Raw genomic sequence first — 17909 nt, forward strand, 5'->3', positions numbered from 1 at the left:
TAACATTACCACTACCAATAACAATACCATTATCAATAACAATACCACTACCAACAACAGTATAACTACCAATAACAATACTGCTGCCAATAACAGTACCACTACCAATAACTGTACCAGTACCAATAACAATACCACTACCAATAACAGTACCAGTCCCAGTAACAATACCACTACCAATAACAGTACCAGTACCAATAACAATACCAGTACCAATAACAGTACCACTACCAATATCAATACCAGTACCAATAACAATACCACTACCAATAACAATACCACTACCAATAACAGTACCAGTACCAATAACAATACCAGTACCAATAACAGTACCACTACCAATAACAATACCAGTACCAATAACAATACCACTACCAATAATAATACCAGTACCAATAACAGTACCACTACCAATAACAATACCAATACCAATAACAGTACCACTAACAATAACAATACCAGTACCACTACCAATAACAATACCGCTGCCAATAACAGTACCACTACCAATATCTGTACCATTACCAATAACAGTACCACTAATAATAACACTACCAGTACCAATAACAATACCACTACCCATAACAGCACCACTACCAATAACAATACCACGACCAATAACAATACCAGTACCAATAACAGTACCAGTACCAATAACAGTACCACTACCAATAACAATACAACTACATATAACAATACCACTACTAATAATAGATCCATTACCAATTACAATACCACAACCAATAACATTACCACTACCAATAACAATACCACCACAAGTAACAATACCTCTACCAATAACAGTACCGCTGCTCTTAACAATACCACTACCAATAACAGTAACACTACCAATAACAGTACCACTATCTATAACAATACCACTACCAATAACAGTACCACTACCAATAACAATACAACTACCAATAACAATACCACTACCAATAACAGTACCACTAACAATAACAATACCAATACCATTAACAATACCACTACCGATATCAGTACCACTACCAATAACAATACAACTACCAAGAACAGTAACACTACCAGTAACAATACCATTACCAATAACAGTACCATTACTAATAACAATACCACTACCAATTACAATACCACTACCAATTACAGTACCTCTACCAATAACAATACCACTACCAATAACTTTGCCACTACCAATATCATTACCACTACCCCTAACAATACAACTACCAAGAACAGTAACACTCCCAATAACAATACCACTACCAATAACAGTACCACTACCAATAACAATACCGCTACCAATAACAGTACCACTACCAATAACAGTACCACTACCAATAACAATACAACTACCAAGAACAGTAACACTACCAGTAACAATACCATTACCAATAACAGTACCATTACTAATAACAATACCACTACCAATTACAATACCACTACCAATTACAGTACCACTACCAATAACAATACCACTACCAATAACAATACCACTACTAATAATCGTACCATTACCAATTACAATACCACTACCAATAACATTACCACTACCAATAACTATACCATTATCAATAACAATACCACTACCAACAACAGTACAACTACCAATAACAATACTGCTGCCAATAACGTTACCACTACCAATAACAGTACCAGTCCCAGTAACAATACCACTACCAATAACAGTACCACTACCAATAACAGTACCAGTACCAATAACAGTACCACTACCAATAACAGTACCAGACCCACTAACAATACCAGTACCAATAACAGTACCAGTGCCAATAACAATACCAGTACCAATAACAGTACCACTACCAATAACAATACCAGTACCAATAACAATACCACTACCAATAATAATACCAGTACCAATAACTGTACCACTACCAATAACAATACCAATACCAATAACAATACCACTAACAATAACAATACCATTACCACTACCAATAACAATACCGCTGCCAATAACAGTACCACTACCAATAACTGTACCACTACCAATAACAGTACCACTAATAATAACACTACCAGTACCAATAACAATACCACTACCAATAACAGCACCACTACCAATAACAATACCATGACCAATAACAATACCAGTACCAATAACAGTACCAGTACCAATAACAGTATCACTACCAATAACAATGCAACTACATATAACAATACCACTACTAATAATAGATCCATTACCAATTACAATACCACAACCAATAACATTACCACTACCAATAACAATACCACCACAAATAACAATACCACTACCAATAACAGTACCGTTGCTCTTAACAATACCACTACCAATAACAGTAACACTACCAATAACAGTACCACTACCAATAACAGTACCACTACCAATAACAATACAACTACAAATAACAATACCACTACCAATAACAGTACCACTAACAATAACGATACCAATACCATTAACAATACCACTACCGATATCAGTACCACTACCAATAACAATACAACTACCAAGAACAGTAACACTACCAGTAACAATACCATTACCAATAACAGTACCATTACTAATAACAATACCACTACCAATTACAATACCACTACCAATTACAGTACCACTACCAATAACAATACCACTACCAATAACAATACCACTACTAATAATAGTACCATTACCAATTACAATACCACTACCAATAACATTACCACTACCAATAACAATACCATTATCAATAACAATACCACTACCAACAACAGTATAACTACCAATAACAATACTGCTGCCAATAACAGTACCACTACCAATAACTGTACCAGTACCAATAACAATACCACTACCAATAACAGTACCAGTCCCAGTAACAATACCACTACCAATAACAGTACCAGTACCAATAACAATACCAGTACCAATAACAGTACCACTACCAATATCAATACCAGTACCAATAACAATACCACTACCAATAACAATACCACTACCAATAACAGTACCAGTACCAATAACAATACCAGTACCAATAACAGTACCACTACCAATAACAATACCAGTACCAATAACAATACCACTACCAATAATAATACCAGTACCAATAACAGTACCACTACCAATAACAATACCAATACCAATAACAGTACCACTAACAATAACAATACCAGTACCACTACCAATAACAATACCGCTGCCAATAACAGTACCACTACCAATATCTGTACCATTACCAATAACAGTACCACTAATAATAACACTACCAGTACCAATAACAATACCACTACCCATAACAGCACCACTACCAATAACAATACCACGACCAATAACAATACCAGTACCAATAACAGTACCAGTACCAATAACAGTACCACTACCAATAACAATACAACTACATATAACAATACCACTACTAATAATAGATCCATTACCAATTACAATACCACAACCAATAACATTACCACTACCAATAACAATACCACCACAAGTAACAATACCTCTACCAATAACAGTACCGCTGCTCTTAACAATACCACTACCAATAACAGTAACACTACCAATAACAGTACCACTATCTATAACAATACCACTACCAATAACAGTACCACTACCAATAACAATACAACTACCAATAACAATACCACTACCAATAACAGTACCACTAACAATAACAATACCAATACCATTAACAATACCACTACCGATATCAGTACCACTACCAATAACAATACAACTACCAAGAACAGTAACACTACCAGTAACAATACCATTACCAATAACAGTACCATTACTAATAACAATACCACTACCAATTACAATACCACTACCAATTACAGTACCTCTACCAATAACAATACCACTACCAATAACTTTGCCACTACCAATATCATTACCACTACCCCTAACAATACAACTACCAAGAACAGTAACACTCCCAATAACAATACCACTACCAATAACAGTACCACTACCAATAACAATACCGCTACCAATAACAGTACCACTACCAATAACAGTACCACTACCAATAACTGTACCAGTACCGATAACAATACCACTACCAATAACAATACAACTACCAATAACAGTACCACTATCAATAACAATACCACTACCAAAAACAATACTATTACCAGTAGCAATACCACTACCAATAACAGTACCTCCATGAATAACAGTACCACTATCAATAACAGTACCGCTACCCATAACAATACCACTACCAATAACGGTACCAGTACCAGTAACAATACCAGTACCAATAACAATACCACTGCTAATAACAGAACCACTACCAATAGCAATACAACTACCAATAACAATACCACTACTAATAATAGTACCATTACCATTTACAATACCACTACCAATAACATTACCACTACCAATATCAATACCACTACCAATAACAATACCACTACCAACAACAGTACCAATACCAATAACAATTCCACTGCCAATAACAGTACCACTACCAATAACTGTACCACTACCAATAACAGTACCACTAACAATAACACAACCAGTACCAATAACAATACCACTACCAATAACAGCACCACTACCAATAACAATACCACGACCAATAACAATACCACTACCAATAACAGTACCACCACGAATAATAATACCACTACCAATAACTGTACCGCTACTCTTAACAATACCACTACCAATAACAGTACCACTACCAATAACAATACAACTACCAATAACAATACCACTACCAATAACAGTACCACTAACAATAACGATACCAATACCATTAACAATACCACTACCGATATCAGTACCACTACCAATAACAATACAACTACCAAGAACAGTAACACTACCAGTAACAATACCATTACCAATAACAGTACCATTACTAATAACTATACCACTACCAATTACAATACCACTACCAATTACAGTACCACTACCAATATCAATACCACTACCAATAACTTTGCCACTACCAATATCATTACCACTACCCCTAACAATACAACTACCAAGAACAGTAACACTCCCAATAACAATACCACTACCAATAACAGTACCACTACCAATAACAATACCGCTACCAATAACAGTACCACTACCAATAACAGAACCACTACCAATAACTGTACCAGTACCAATAACAATACCACTACCAAAAACAATACTATTACCAGTAGCAATTCCACTACCAATAACAGTACCACCATGAATAACAATACCACTATCAATAACAGTACCGCTACCCATAGCAATACCACTACCAATAACGGTACCAGTACCAGTAACAATACCAGTACCAATAACAATACCACTGCTAATAACAGAACCACTACCAATAGCAATACCACTACTAATAATAGTACCATTACCAATTACAATACCACTACCAATAACATTACCACTACCAATATCAATACCACTACCAATAACAATACCACTACCAACAACTGTACCAATACCAATAACAATTCCACTGCCAATAACAGTACCACTACCAATAACTGTACCACTACCAATAACAGTACCACTAACAATAACACAACCAGTACCAATAACAATACCACTACCAATAACAGCACCACTACCAATAACAATACCATGACCAATAACAATACCACTACCAATAACAGTACCACCACGAATAATAATACCACTACCAATAACTGTACCGCTACTCTTAACAATACCACTACCAATAACAGTACCACTACCAGTAACAGTACCACTACCAATAAGAGTACCGCTACCAATAACAGTACCACTACCAATAACAATACAACTACCAATAACAATACCACTACCAATAACTGTACCACTAACAATAACGATACCATTACCAATAACAATACCACTACTAATATCAGTACCACTACCAATAACAATACAACTACGAAGAACAGTAACACTACCAGTAACAATACCATTACCAATAACAGTACCATTACTAATAACAGTACCACTACCAATTACAATACCACTACCAATTACAGTACCACTACCAATAACAATACCACTACCAATAACAGTACCACTACCAATAACAGTACTACTACCAATAACATTGCCACTACCAATATCAGTACCACTACCCCTAACAATACAACTACCAAGAACAGTAACACTACCAATAACAATACCACTACCAATAACAGTACCACTACCAATAACAATACCGCTACCAATAACTGTACCACTACCAATAACAATACCACTACCAATAACAGTACCACTACCAATAACTGTACCACTACCAATAAGAATACCACTACCAATAACAATACAACTACCAATAACAGTACCACTACCAATAACAATACCACTACCAAAAACAATACCATTACCAGTAACAATTCCACTACCAATAACAGTACCACTACCAATAACAATACCACTACCAATAACAGTACGGCTACCAATCGCAATGCCACTACCAACTGCAGTACCACTACCACTAACAATACCACTACCAATAACAATACCACTACCAATAACAGTACCACTACCAATAACAGTGATGTATCAATAACAATACCACTACCAATAACAATAGCACTACCAATAACAATACCACTACCAATAACGGTACCCCTACCAATTACTGTACCAATACCAATTACAATACCACTACCAATAACAGTACCACTACCAATAACAATACCTCTACGATTAACAGTACCACTACCAATAACAATACCACTACCAATAACAATACCACTTCCAATAACAGGATCACTACCAATAACAATTCCACTACCAATAACTATACCACTTCCAATTACAGTACCACTACCAATAACGATACCACTACCAATAACAATACCACCACCAATAACATTACCACTACCATTAACAATACCACTACCAATAACAATACCACTACCAATAACAATACCACTATTAATTACAGTACCACTACCAATAACAATACCACTACCAATAACAGTACCACTACTAATAACAATACCACTACCAATAACAATACCACTGCCAATAACAGTACCACTACCAATATCAATACCACTACCAATAACAGTACCACTACTAATAACAATACCACTACTAATAACAGTACCACTACCAATAACAATACCACTGCCAATAACGGTACCACTTCCAATAACAGTACCGCTACCAATAACAATTCCACTACCCATAGCAGTACCACTACCAGTAACTGTACCACTACCGGAAACAATACCACTACCAATAAACAGTACCAGTACCAATAACAATACCACTACCAATAACAATACCAGTACCAGTAACAATACCACCACCAATAACAGTACCACTACCAATAACAGTACCAGTACCAATAACAATACCACTACCAATAACAATACCAGTACCAGTAACAATACCACCACCAATAACAGTACCACTACCAATAACAATACCATTCCCAGAAACAATACCACTACCAATAGCAGTACCAGTACCAATAACAATAACACTACCAATAACAGTACCAGTCCCAGTAACAATACCACTACCAATAACAGTACCACTACCAATAACAATACCACTACCAATAACAGTACGGCTACCAATCGCAATGCCACTACCAACTGCAGTACCACTACCACTAACAATACCACTACCAATAACAATACCACTACCAATAACAGTACCACTACCAATAACAGTGATGTATCAATAACAATACCACTACCAATAACAATAGCACTACCAATGACAATACCACTCCCAATAACTGTACCACTATCAATAGCCATACCACTACCAATAACAATACCACTACCAATAACAATACCACTACCAATAACAGTACCCCTACCAATTACTGTACCGCTACCAATTACAATACCACTACCAATAACAATAGCACTACCAATGACAATATTACTCCCAATAACTGTACCACTATCAATAGCCATACCACTACCAATAACAATACCACTACCAATAACAATACCACTACCAATAACAGTACCCCTACCAATTACTGTACCACTACCAATTACAATACCACTACCAATAACAGTACCACTACCAATAACAATACCATTCCCAGAAACAATACCACTACCAATAGCAGTACCAGTACCAATAACAATACCACTACCAATAACAGTACCAGTCCCAGTAACAATACCGCTACCAATAACAGTACCAGTACCAATGACAATACCAGTACCAATAACAATACCTGTACCAATAACAGTACCACTACCAATAACAATACCAGTACCAATAACAGTCCACTACCAATAACAGTACCACTACCAATAACAATACCAGTACCAATAACAGTACCAGTACCAATAACAGTACCACTACCAATAACAATACCAGTACCAATAACAGTACCGCTACCAATAACAATACCAGTACCAATAACAGTACCAGTACCAATAACAGTACCACTACCAATAACAAAAGCAGTACCAATAACAGTAGCACTACCAATAACAATACCAGTACCAATAACAGTACCAGTACCAATAACAGTACCACTACCAATTACAATACCACTACCAATAACAATACCACTACCCATAACAGTACCACTACGCCACTGTCTCCCCTGGAGAATCGTTGCTGAAAACTATTCTGGACAACACTTAAGAAATTCAGTACCTTTCTGAATTATACTTGTCTGCTCATCCCAATCTACATGAAAGTTAAAAGCCTGCATTGAAATCACTCTGCCTTTTCTATGTGCATGTCTAATCTCAGCATTTATACAGCCCAACCATTTCACAGCTTCTACCAGATAGGCCTGAACACAACTCCCACTACAGTCTTAAATCCTTCCCTCTTTCTCAATTCTACTTATGAAGTCTCCACTGCCTGCTTACCCCTCATCATATCCTTTCTTATCTTTGCAGTTATTTCTTCCTTAATTGTTAAGGTTAAAGCTTCTCCTCTACCATTTTCTTTGTCTTTCCTGTAGATTTTATAACCTGGTCTGTTTAAGACCTGCTTAGTTTTTCCATGTAATTCTGTTTTTGTTTTGGATTTCCAGCATCCGCAGTTTTTTGTTTTTATATCTATTTAATTCCCACCCCTTTCTGTCTTACAGCCACGTCTCAGTAATAGCTACCATGTCAGACTCTACAAGTTGAGTTTGCAGCTGCAATACTTTCAATTTGTTCCTCGTATTCCGATTATGTTATCAGGCTCTGTTTTACATACATGAATTTGGACCTTGGCAGATTTGGATTTATTTATCTGCCCACAAACATCTGTTAAGAACAGAAATTGTTGAATTGTAAGCTTCTCGGTGGGTAGATAATCCCAGATTTATTTGCCCACCTGTCCGATTTACATCCCGCTTTTTGGATCTAAATCCCTCCTTACGTTTTTATCTCCTTTATGCGAATGGATGTTGTCTGAAGCTACAACTTATCTTACAAACACATGGGAACATTAGTGTTCATGTCACAGGCTTACAATTAAGACCATTCCTATGTTATTAGCCTTTTGGGGAGTGGGTCAGCATTTTTGAATCTGCTGGTCAACTTCGGTTAATTTTTTAATGTTGGTACTTTATTAAATAGAAGCTCAAATCCAACGTTAGCCATTGCTTCTTAAGCAGTGGTCCTTCGGGGTATACATCAGGAAAACCTGTGACTTTGTGAACCCTCTCATTTTAAATGCAATCTATTGCAAGAGCAGAGATATGGTTGGTGAACATATTATGAATATTCTTGCTAATATCAGCAACAATAATTTGAAGCTTTTTATATCCTTTTGACACCATGAAAGGAAAGTCATGAGGCATCAAAACCTTATTATAGTTTGCAGCTGCATCCTGCACTGATATAAAAATATTAACTACATGCCTAGCTCTCGCTAATCTCTATTGCACACATAAGCCCCTGATGTCTTGAGTGTCATCCAAGTCCCCAACACCAATGAGTCATTATTATGCCAATGGACTCTAAATAATTTCTTCCACTTGTTCTATGTTATGAAATGTTAATAAACTGAAGTTTTCAACAATTATTCTTTTCAGGAAGAGCTGAAGATCTTGATGAAGTCCCTAAAATCTAAGTTGGAGAAATTCAGTGATGTTAGAAATGAATATCAGCTAAAGTTAAAGCATATTAAAGTAAGTTTGGATTAATTGCTGCTCGCAGTCAGTGTCTGGAACAAACCTATTTTCGAAATAAATGCAAAACGTATTTTTTTTTCCCATTCGGAATTAGAATTCCAAACCTGTGGCCTGTAAGAGAATCCGAATCTCAGTCTTCAGTAAACCTTTTTTAATTCATTCATGAGATGTGCACATCGCTGACTAGGCCAGCATTTATTGCCCATCCATTATTAAGGGCACTTTCATTTTTAAGAGCCAACCACATTGCTGTGGGTCTGGAGTCACATGTAGGCCAGACCAGGTAAGGATGGCAGATTTCCTTCCCTAAAGGACATTAGTGAACCTGATGGGTTTTTACAACAATCGACGCTGGTTTTCTGGTCACCATCAGACTTTTAATTGATTCAAATTTCACCATCTGCTGTGGTGGGAATTTGAACCCAGGTCCCCAGAGCATTAACAAAAATAGCTGGAAAAACTCAGCAGGTCTGACAGCATCTGCGGAGAGGAAGACAGAATTAACATTTCGAGTTTGTATGGCTCTTCATCAGAACTTAGTCACACGGACTCGAAATGTTAACTGTCTTCCTCCCCGCAGATGCTGCCAGACCTGCTGAGTTTTTCCAGCTACTCTTGTTTTTATTTCAGATTTCCAGCACCTGCAGTATTTTGCTTTTATCCCCAGAGCATTACCGCGGGTCTCTGGAATACCAGTCCAGTGACAACGCCAGGAATCCACCGCCTCCCCCCTAGGAATTTGCAGCTTTGCTGTTTTAGGGGACCCACTCTTCATTCATTCACAAAGTTCTCTCCACGTTCTTGTTCGATGAACAGTTCAAAAGTAACATGCAAACAAAAGAGTTACAGAACAGGTGTAGAATTTTCCCCTCGGCGGGAGTGGGTGGGGGTGGTCAGGAAGCCGCCCGCCGCCCACCATCGCCTCCGTGCCGTGATTTCACGGCCGCGATTAAGGCTCGTCCTGCGTGGATGGCGAGCGGCAGCGCTGAGAGTAACCTGTGCGGGCGGGGGGGTGGGGGGGTGGTGGGGGGGAAGGAGGGAGAGTGGGTCTGTGGCGCAGTTCACACTCGGGCACGAAAGAGAGCTTCAATCTCCCTCAGGCACGGAGACTGACGCTCGTTTTAAAATAAATTAATGCAGACGGTGAAAAAAAATTATAAATTTTAAAAAAAAACATGGCCCCTCATGTGACCCTGTCACACGAACTGGAATGTGTTTTTAATTCAAAAATAAAGTTTTCAGTTAATGTTTATTGGCTTTAGGAAACCTCAGCCCGCTCGTGGATGAGGCTCTCTAGAAAAATGTAGAGGCCACTTGGCCTTTTCGCCTGCCCACCAACCTGGACAGGCAGCGTAAATTCGATTTTAGTGATCTTGTTAATGGCCTTAACAGGCCTTTCAATTATCGGCGGGAGCGCAGCCGACTCCAGTGCGTGCCCGCCGAACGAAATATCGCGTGAGTGTGTGATTATGTCGGGACGCACACCCGATATCATCGCGCGTTGTATTACCCTCAGGCATATTGGGCACACGCCCTCACACCAAACGTAAAATTCTGCCCCTTGAGTAAGATACGTGTGTATGAATTATGGCTGTCACAAATAAATATTTTATTAACGGAAGGAAAAAGTAATTGAAACCTTAAATAAATAATACATCCGACAGAGCAAATGCATCATTCCAAAGGCCATTTACGGAACAATCATTGTCCTAATGCATTTCTTTAATCAGTTAATAAAATAGTAGGTTAAAAAATTAATATTTAAGCCAGGAACAGAGATAAATAATTATATGAGAACAAGTATAAAGAAAGGATTTTTAGTTTTTTTAACCCTTCGAATCAAAGGCATCTGATGCTGGACTGACACACTCCATAAGACCTCATTTTCCAAAGAGAAATTCTCCCTTTAATACGCTGAGCACATGACACTCCAGCCTACCCAGCCCTAGAAAAGGCAAACCACAAAACAAAACCTTTCAGTTCATTTTGGCACCATTCAAATTAGGAAAAAGATAAAGTAATGTAAGATAAAGTAATGTAAGCTGCTCTCTACTGAGGGGTCGGGTGGCTATTGTCTTTGTGTCAGAGTGAAGGAGACCCCACAATGTCCTTTCTCCATTCTCAGCAAACAAGAGAGTAAATAGTAAGGCGGTACAGCCTCGAGCACCTGGACCAAGACCTCTCCAAATGTAACTCACCAAAGGCCATAAATCTAAACATACCAGCCAGTTGTTTTTCGAGACATCTTGAGACATCAAAGACTCCTGTAATATTCTCTCAGTGATTGAATATCTCCAATCCTCATTACAGTATTTAACTGTCCATCTGTATCCAGGTCACAGCACTCATTTATGATAATCTTGGTCAGAGTTTGGAAGGGACTGTCAGTAAAGGTAAAACTGAGTGAAGCCTCAGCAAAGACATTGAGAGGCTGCAAAGGGAGGGAGTTTAGGTTAACTCCAAATGGATGAAATAAGATGGGTTGAATGGAGCCTCATTGTCCAGAATCACCTTGTGCTCTTACTTCAGGGTTCATTTTCAATATCCGTGAAAAGGATACAGAAACAGTAACCATCTTTACCCCGTTAGCGCAAATCCCTGTTTGATGAATTTAAGTAACTTCCTTACAAATCTCTTTGGAGTTTTTGAATGGAAGCTTCTTCCCCGGAATGCTGTTTTATTGGTAATGCTGGGCTCAGTGCACGAGATGGTGTAGAAACAGAACGTTGACAGGTCAATTTACAGCTTTCCAGACTCAACATTGAGTTCAACACTTTCAGATTATAACCACTGCTCTCAATGTTTCACTCAGCAGCGGTTTGTAATGGTTCTGCCATTTCCCATTTCTGCCTCCTCTAGACACATCTTTTCTTTCTTTTCCTGTTCCTTACCATTTCATTTTTCCTTACACCATCATCCCTTTTGCATTTCATCTCTCTTGGCTGCCACTCTATGACACGCCTTCCCTTCTGTTCCTTTTACCATTGCCCCTTTCCCTCACCCAGTACTTGCTTAAAACCTGTTACATCTCTCACCTTTTCTCAGTTCCTAGAATGGTTACTTGCCTATTCTATAGATTGGCCAAGTCCTCAGTGAGATATTGGGAGGAATTTAATGTAAGGACATGGGGATCCCACCCACCGAGAGCTGCTGAGAGCCCCACCTCATCCTTTTTCAGGAAGGCCTACAGTATTGTTGCCAACCAGACACTTAACTGGCCAGAGTGGGGCCGTCCACAGGGTCAAGGACCAAGAACTACCAGCCAATCAAAGGCTGGCAGCTGTGCATTGCATGTCAGTGCCACCAGGAGAGCAGTGGTTGCTGCTGGTAGTGCACCGCCCAGAGCCCAAGATCACTGAGGGACCCAGGTCACAGATGAATGGTGGCAGGAGGGGGATCAGAGAGTGGGGGTTGTGGGTGGGGAGCTAAGCGCTTTTGAACAAGGGGCTCCCCCCCCTCCCCCCCTCCAGAAACCCGCTCAAGCCAATTATTTTTCATTCTTCTAATTTTCCTTTGAAATTCTCTCTTTACTCTTCTTATTGGAGAAACGTTGCTGGAGATTAAATAGCATGTCTAATCTTCGGTTGAGTTTTTTAATATTTGTGAGTGCATTTGTACTCCAGCTGATGTCAGTGGCAAACAACATCCCCTCCCCCACCCCTGCCACCAAGCTGTAGTTATACTGTAGCCTGAATGCGCTGCCTCTGGCCCCACAAGTTTTCCCAAACTCTCTGATCCTCTGACTCCAGCCTCTTGTGCACCCCCCCACCCACCACCCCCCCAACCCCCACCACTGCCGACTTGGCCTCGGCCCCAGGCTCTGCAATTCCCTGGCTTATACTTTGCTCTCCTCTTTTCAGATCCTCGTTGAAGTCTTAAGCTTTTATGGTCACTCCTGCTAGTGTCTCCTTGGCAAATTGGGATGATTTTCTACATTAATTTCTAATACACAGTTATCGTTCTTGTATCCAATGTCAGGATGTGGCCTGAAAAGGAAGGACTTAAAATAAAAGCAAAATACTGCAGTTGTTGGAAATCTGAAATAGAAACAGAAAAACGCTAGAAAAACTCAGCAGCCTCTGTGGAGAGAGAAACAGAGTTAACGTTTCGAGTCCGTGTGACTCTTCTTCAGAGCTCTGAATGTTAACTCTGTTTCTCTCTCCACAGATGCGGCTGAGTTTTTCCAGCTTTTTCTGTTTTTATCGTCTTACATTTCTGTAACATTTTTCATGATGTCAGGACACCCCAAAGTGCTTTACAGCCAATGAAATATTTCTGAACTGTAGTCACTGTTATTGGAAACGCAACAGCTAAGTTGCGCACAGCAAGATCACTCAGTGCGATAAATAACCTGATTATCCGTTTGGGTGATGTTGTTTGAAGCATAAATATCAGACACACATTCTGGGGAGGACTCCCCTGCACTTGCCTGGTAGTGGCCGTGGGATCTTTTACATTACCTGAGAGGGCAGTCAGGGCGTCGCTTTAACATTTTATAGAAAGGATGGCACTTCTGACAGTGCAGCACTGTGTCAGTACAGCAGCGGGAGCGTCAGCTTGGATTTTATGCTCAAGTCCCTGGAGAGGGACTTAAATGCACAAACCTTGGCCCCAAAGGTCGGGGTGCCAAACACTGTATCACTGCTGGAAGTAAAATGATGAAAATGGAGTCTCGCTACACTTCACTTTGGAGTTAGTTTCACTTTTAAACCTGATTAACACTCCCAGTTTAGATTCGACACAAAGTGATTGCAACTTGATAAGGATGGCAGACCCATCGGAATGTGAATGGATTGGGAGGATTTGAGCATCCTCTGAAGCTGAGTAAAAGCAGATGGAGCTTGTTGGGTCTTTTAAACCCCTTAAGAATTAAGCTTAATAAACGAACCACATCTGCTGATGCAAGCAAAATGAAGTGAAATAATCTCTCTCATCTTGAAGTTTGTTTGTACTAACAGAGCCTTCCGCCAATCCCGTGCATCTGCACCATGGATCTGGGTCAATCCAGATCCCAAATGTACAACATAGCATCTCTGATTTCTACTAAATTACAATTACAATGCTTATCAGTGGCCCCGATCCTCTCCAGTGGTCAGATCTGGATTACAATGCACTGATACTGAGGAGAAAGGACAATGTATCTCTATTCCCTTCTCAGGAGCAATAGACTGTCCATCTGGACCCCTTGTTCCCCTGCGACTCCGCCTCCTACAACCCACTACCCATGACCCTCAGGCTAGGCTTGTTTGGATTTGAGAGCTGAAAACTAGTTATTGTTGTGTGTCTTTCCTTGGCCCATGTTTTCTGTCTGACTCATGCACTCAGCTGCAACAGATCCAGACCTTGGCAAAAACAGCCTGTAATTTGCCAGTGATAAGTCTCGTACAAATATAGCACTCCCACTACTGTCACATCCTCTTATTATAATAATCCCCCAAAAATAAGACCCATTCCATTGGCCCCCAATTTCTAAAACATCTCACACTGGAACAAGCGTTCGTTCCACCCAGGATGCAAGGACCAGATATAAATGCAAATACTTTCCACTCAAATAGTTTCTTGTTTCCAACAGAGCCAAGCTTTGGGAACTGAGAAACAAATCAAACAGGAATTTCAGAAGCTTCACTCTTTTCTTCACAATGAAGAGAAGACGCTGATGAAAAATCTCCGGAAGGAGGAAGAACGTCATGTTCAGTTAATGAGGCAAAAAATGAAGGAAGTCTCTGAGGGAATGTCCTCGCTAAATGCTACCATTCAGTGTATTGAGAGTGAGCTCAGCCAACAGGACTCAGCACTCTTTTTACTGGTGAGTAAGAGCAGGTATTGCAGGAGCTCAGAATGGAATGTGAACAGAGGGTTAGAGGAGCTGACTGGAAAATGAACAAGTTAATTGATGCAACAAAGGGTTGATTTTAGATTTTATCACACGTTCCAGAAATAGTTCAAAGTGTTCTGCATGCAATGCATAATTTCAAAGTGTGGATGATACTTATGCTGGCATGTCATTTCACACAGAGATTCCACAAATAACTCTGAGATAAATAGCTGATTGGTCCATTTATGGAGGTGGTGGTTGAGGGAGGAATGTTGACTAAGACACCAGAGAACTTTGTGTTCTACACTGTGTAGTATCAGCCTTGGCTCAGTGGTAATGATTTCACATACATCACTCAGTGACCTCTGTATATACCGAGGGAGTGGAGAGGTACCACCTATCAGATGAGACACCAACGTGAGACCCTGTTTTCCCTGTTTTCACAAGGAGTGTGTGAATGATAACAAGTCACTATTTGAAGAAGAACAGAGGAGCTTTCCAAGTGTCCTGGCTAATATTTGTTCCCAACCAACACCATCTGCTTATGATACCTTGTGTACAAATAAGCTTTTCAGTTTCCTGACATTCCTAAAGTATCTCATAGCCTGTGAGTTGTTGGAGACATGAACGATGCTATACAAATGCAACTTCTCTCTTTAATTAATTAATTAATTACTAATACCGCGTTGGACAGTTTCAGCTCAGAGGGCTGGATTTCACAGTGGGGTGGATTGCGTACCTCCCCTCACCCCCACAACCCCACCAGAAGGAGAGTCGTCCAGACGCCGACGCACACAAAAGAAGCCCCTGCACCACAGCCACAGCTCACGGCCGGCTGGGCGAAACAAGGCGATAGTGGGACTTGCGCCCCTCGGTGGGATGAGGTCCTGTCCTCTGGAGCTGCGGGCCAATCTGATCCCTTCCAGCTGCTCAGTAGCGCTGGTGAGACTGCAAACAGGCCCAGGAAGAGAAGAAGGTGGAGGCTGGGGCCAGATAAGTTGGGTGTTTCTGAGCAGGGAGGGATCAGGCCGCCTAGGGAGGGGGTGGGGAGGGTTTTGGAGGCCAGGTGGGAGGGAACAAGGAAGGGGGTAAAATTTAGGCAGGGGGCTACCAGCAAAGAGCACCGGACACCCCCCCAAAGGATTTACCCAACCCCCCCCACCCCCAACCCTCCCTTCCAGCCTTTTAAAGACTTTTTAAAAAAATAAACAACCTCCCTATTCCTGTCTGCCTGGCCACATCAACCATAGCAGGGAGTGGGTTGCGTATCCTCCGGGTCAATTGGCTTGGTACAAGGGTCGATTGACCCTTATTTAAATATGGCGGGCGGGCTGCCACTTTCAGTGCCTGTCCACCCAATGGTTTATGGTGGAACACTCGGGGTGGGCAGGGAGTTGGCAGGCTTGGTGCCCCTTATATCGCCAAAAACACATGAGGGGGTGTAGGTGGTGGGGGAGGGGGGGTGGGTGGAAATCCAGCTCAATATACCAGAGAAAGACCTATTACTGTCCCAGCTTGACAGTTCCATTGTCAATAGCACCATGGAATTTCTAGAGTACAGCACAGCGAAGACATCAACCTCCGCTAATGTAACACTCCCCCAGTGCCACCCAGGAGTGTCGGCCTGATGATTTGCTCAATTGACGATTTGGGACCTGAGCCCAGAGTGTGTTCTCAGTGACTAACTCCTGTGAAATGGGTGACTATCTAGTTTATGAGCAGGAATTAAAGTTACACCAATCAAATGACCAAATTTTTGGTCTCCTTACCTAAGGAGGGATATATTTGCCATAGAGGGAGTGCAATGTAGGTTCACCAGGCTGATCCCTGGGCTGCTTAATGAGGAGAGACTGAGGAGACTGAGTCTGTATTCTCCACAGTTTCAAAGAATGAGAGGTGATCTCATTGAAACCTACAAAATTCTTACAGGGCTCGACAGGGCTGATATGGATAGGATGTTTCTCTGGGCTGGGGAGGGGTCTAGAGCCAGGAGACAGTCTCAGAATAAGGGGCAGATCATTTGGGACTGAGATGAGGAGGAATGTCTTCACTCAGAGGGTGGTGAATCTTTGGAA

The 17909-nt window shown here is 40.4% G+C and overlaps 1 protein-coding gene across 1 annotated transcript in view; it reads left to right on the top strand.

The window, feature by feature from the left end:
• Positions 1-17909, top strand: part of LOC121289337 (zinc-binding protein A33-like) — a 152151-nt gene that overhangs the window by 125373 nt on the left and 8869 nt on the right. The window contains exons 2-3 of the mRNA XM_041208696.1: positions 9921-10016; positions 15592-15825. Of these exons, the coding sequence (XP_041064630.1) occupies positions 9921-10016; positions 15592-15825 (330 nt within the window). The remainder of the gene's footprint in view (positions 1-9920; positions 10017-15591; positions 15826-17909) is intronic.

The sequence above is a fragment of the Carcharodon carcharias genome, chromosome 2, assembly GCF_017639515.1.
Source record: "Carcharodon carcharias isolate sCarCar2 chromosome 2, sCarCar2.pri, whole genome shotgun sequence".
Taxonomy (NCBI): Eukaryota; Metazoa; Chordata; class Chondrichthyes; order Lamniformes; family Lamnidae; genus Carcharodon; species Carcharodon carcharias.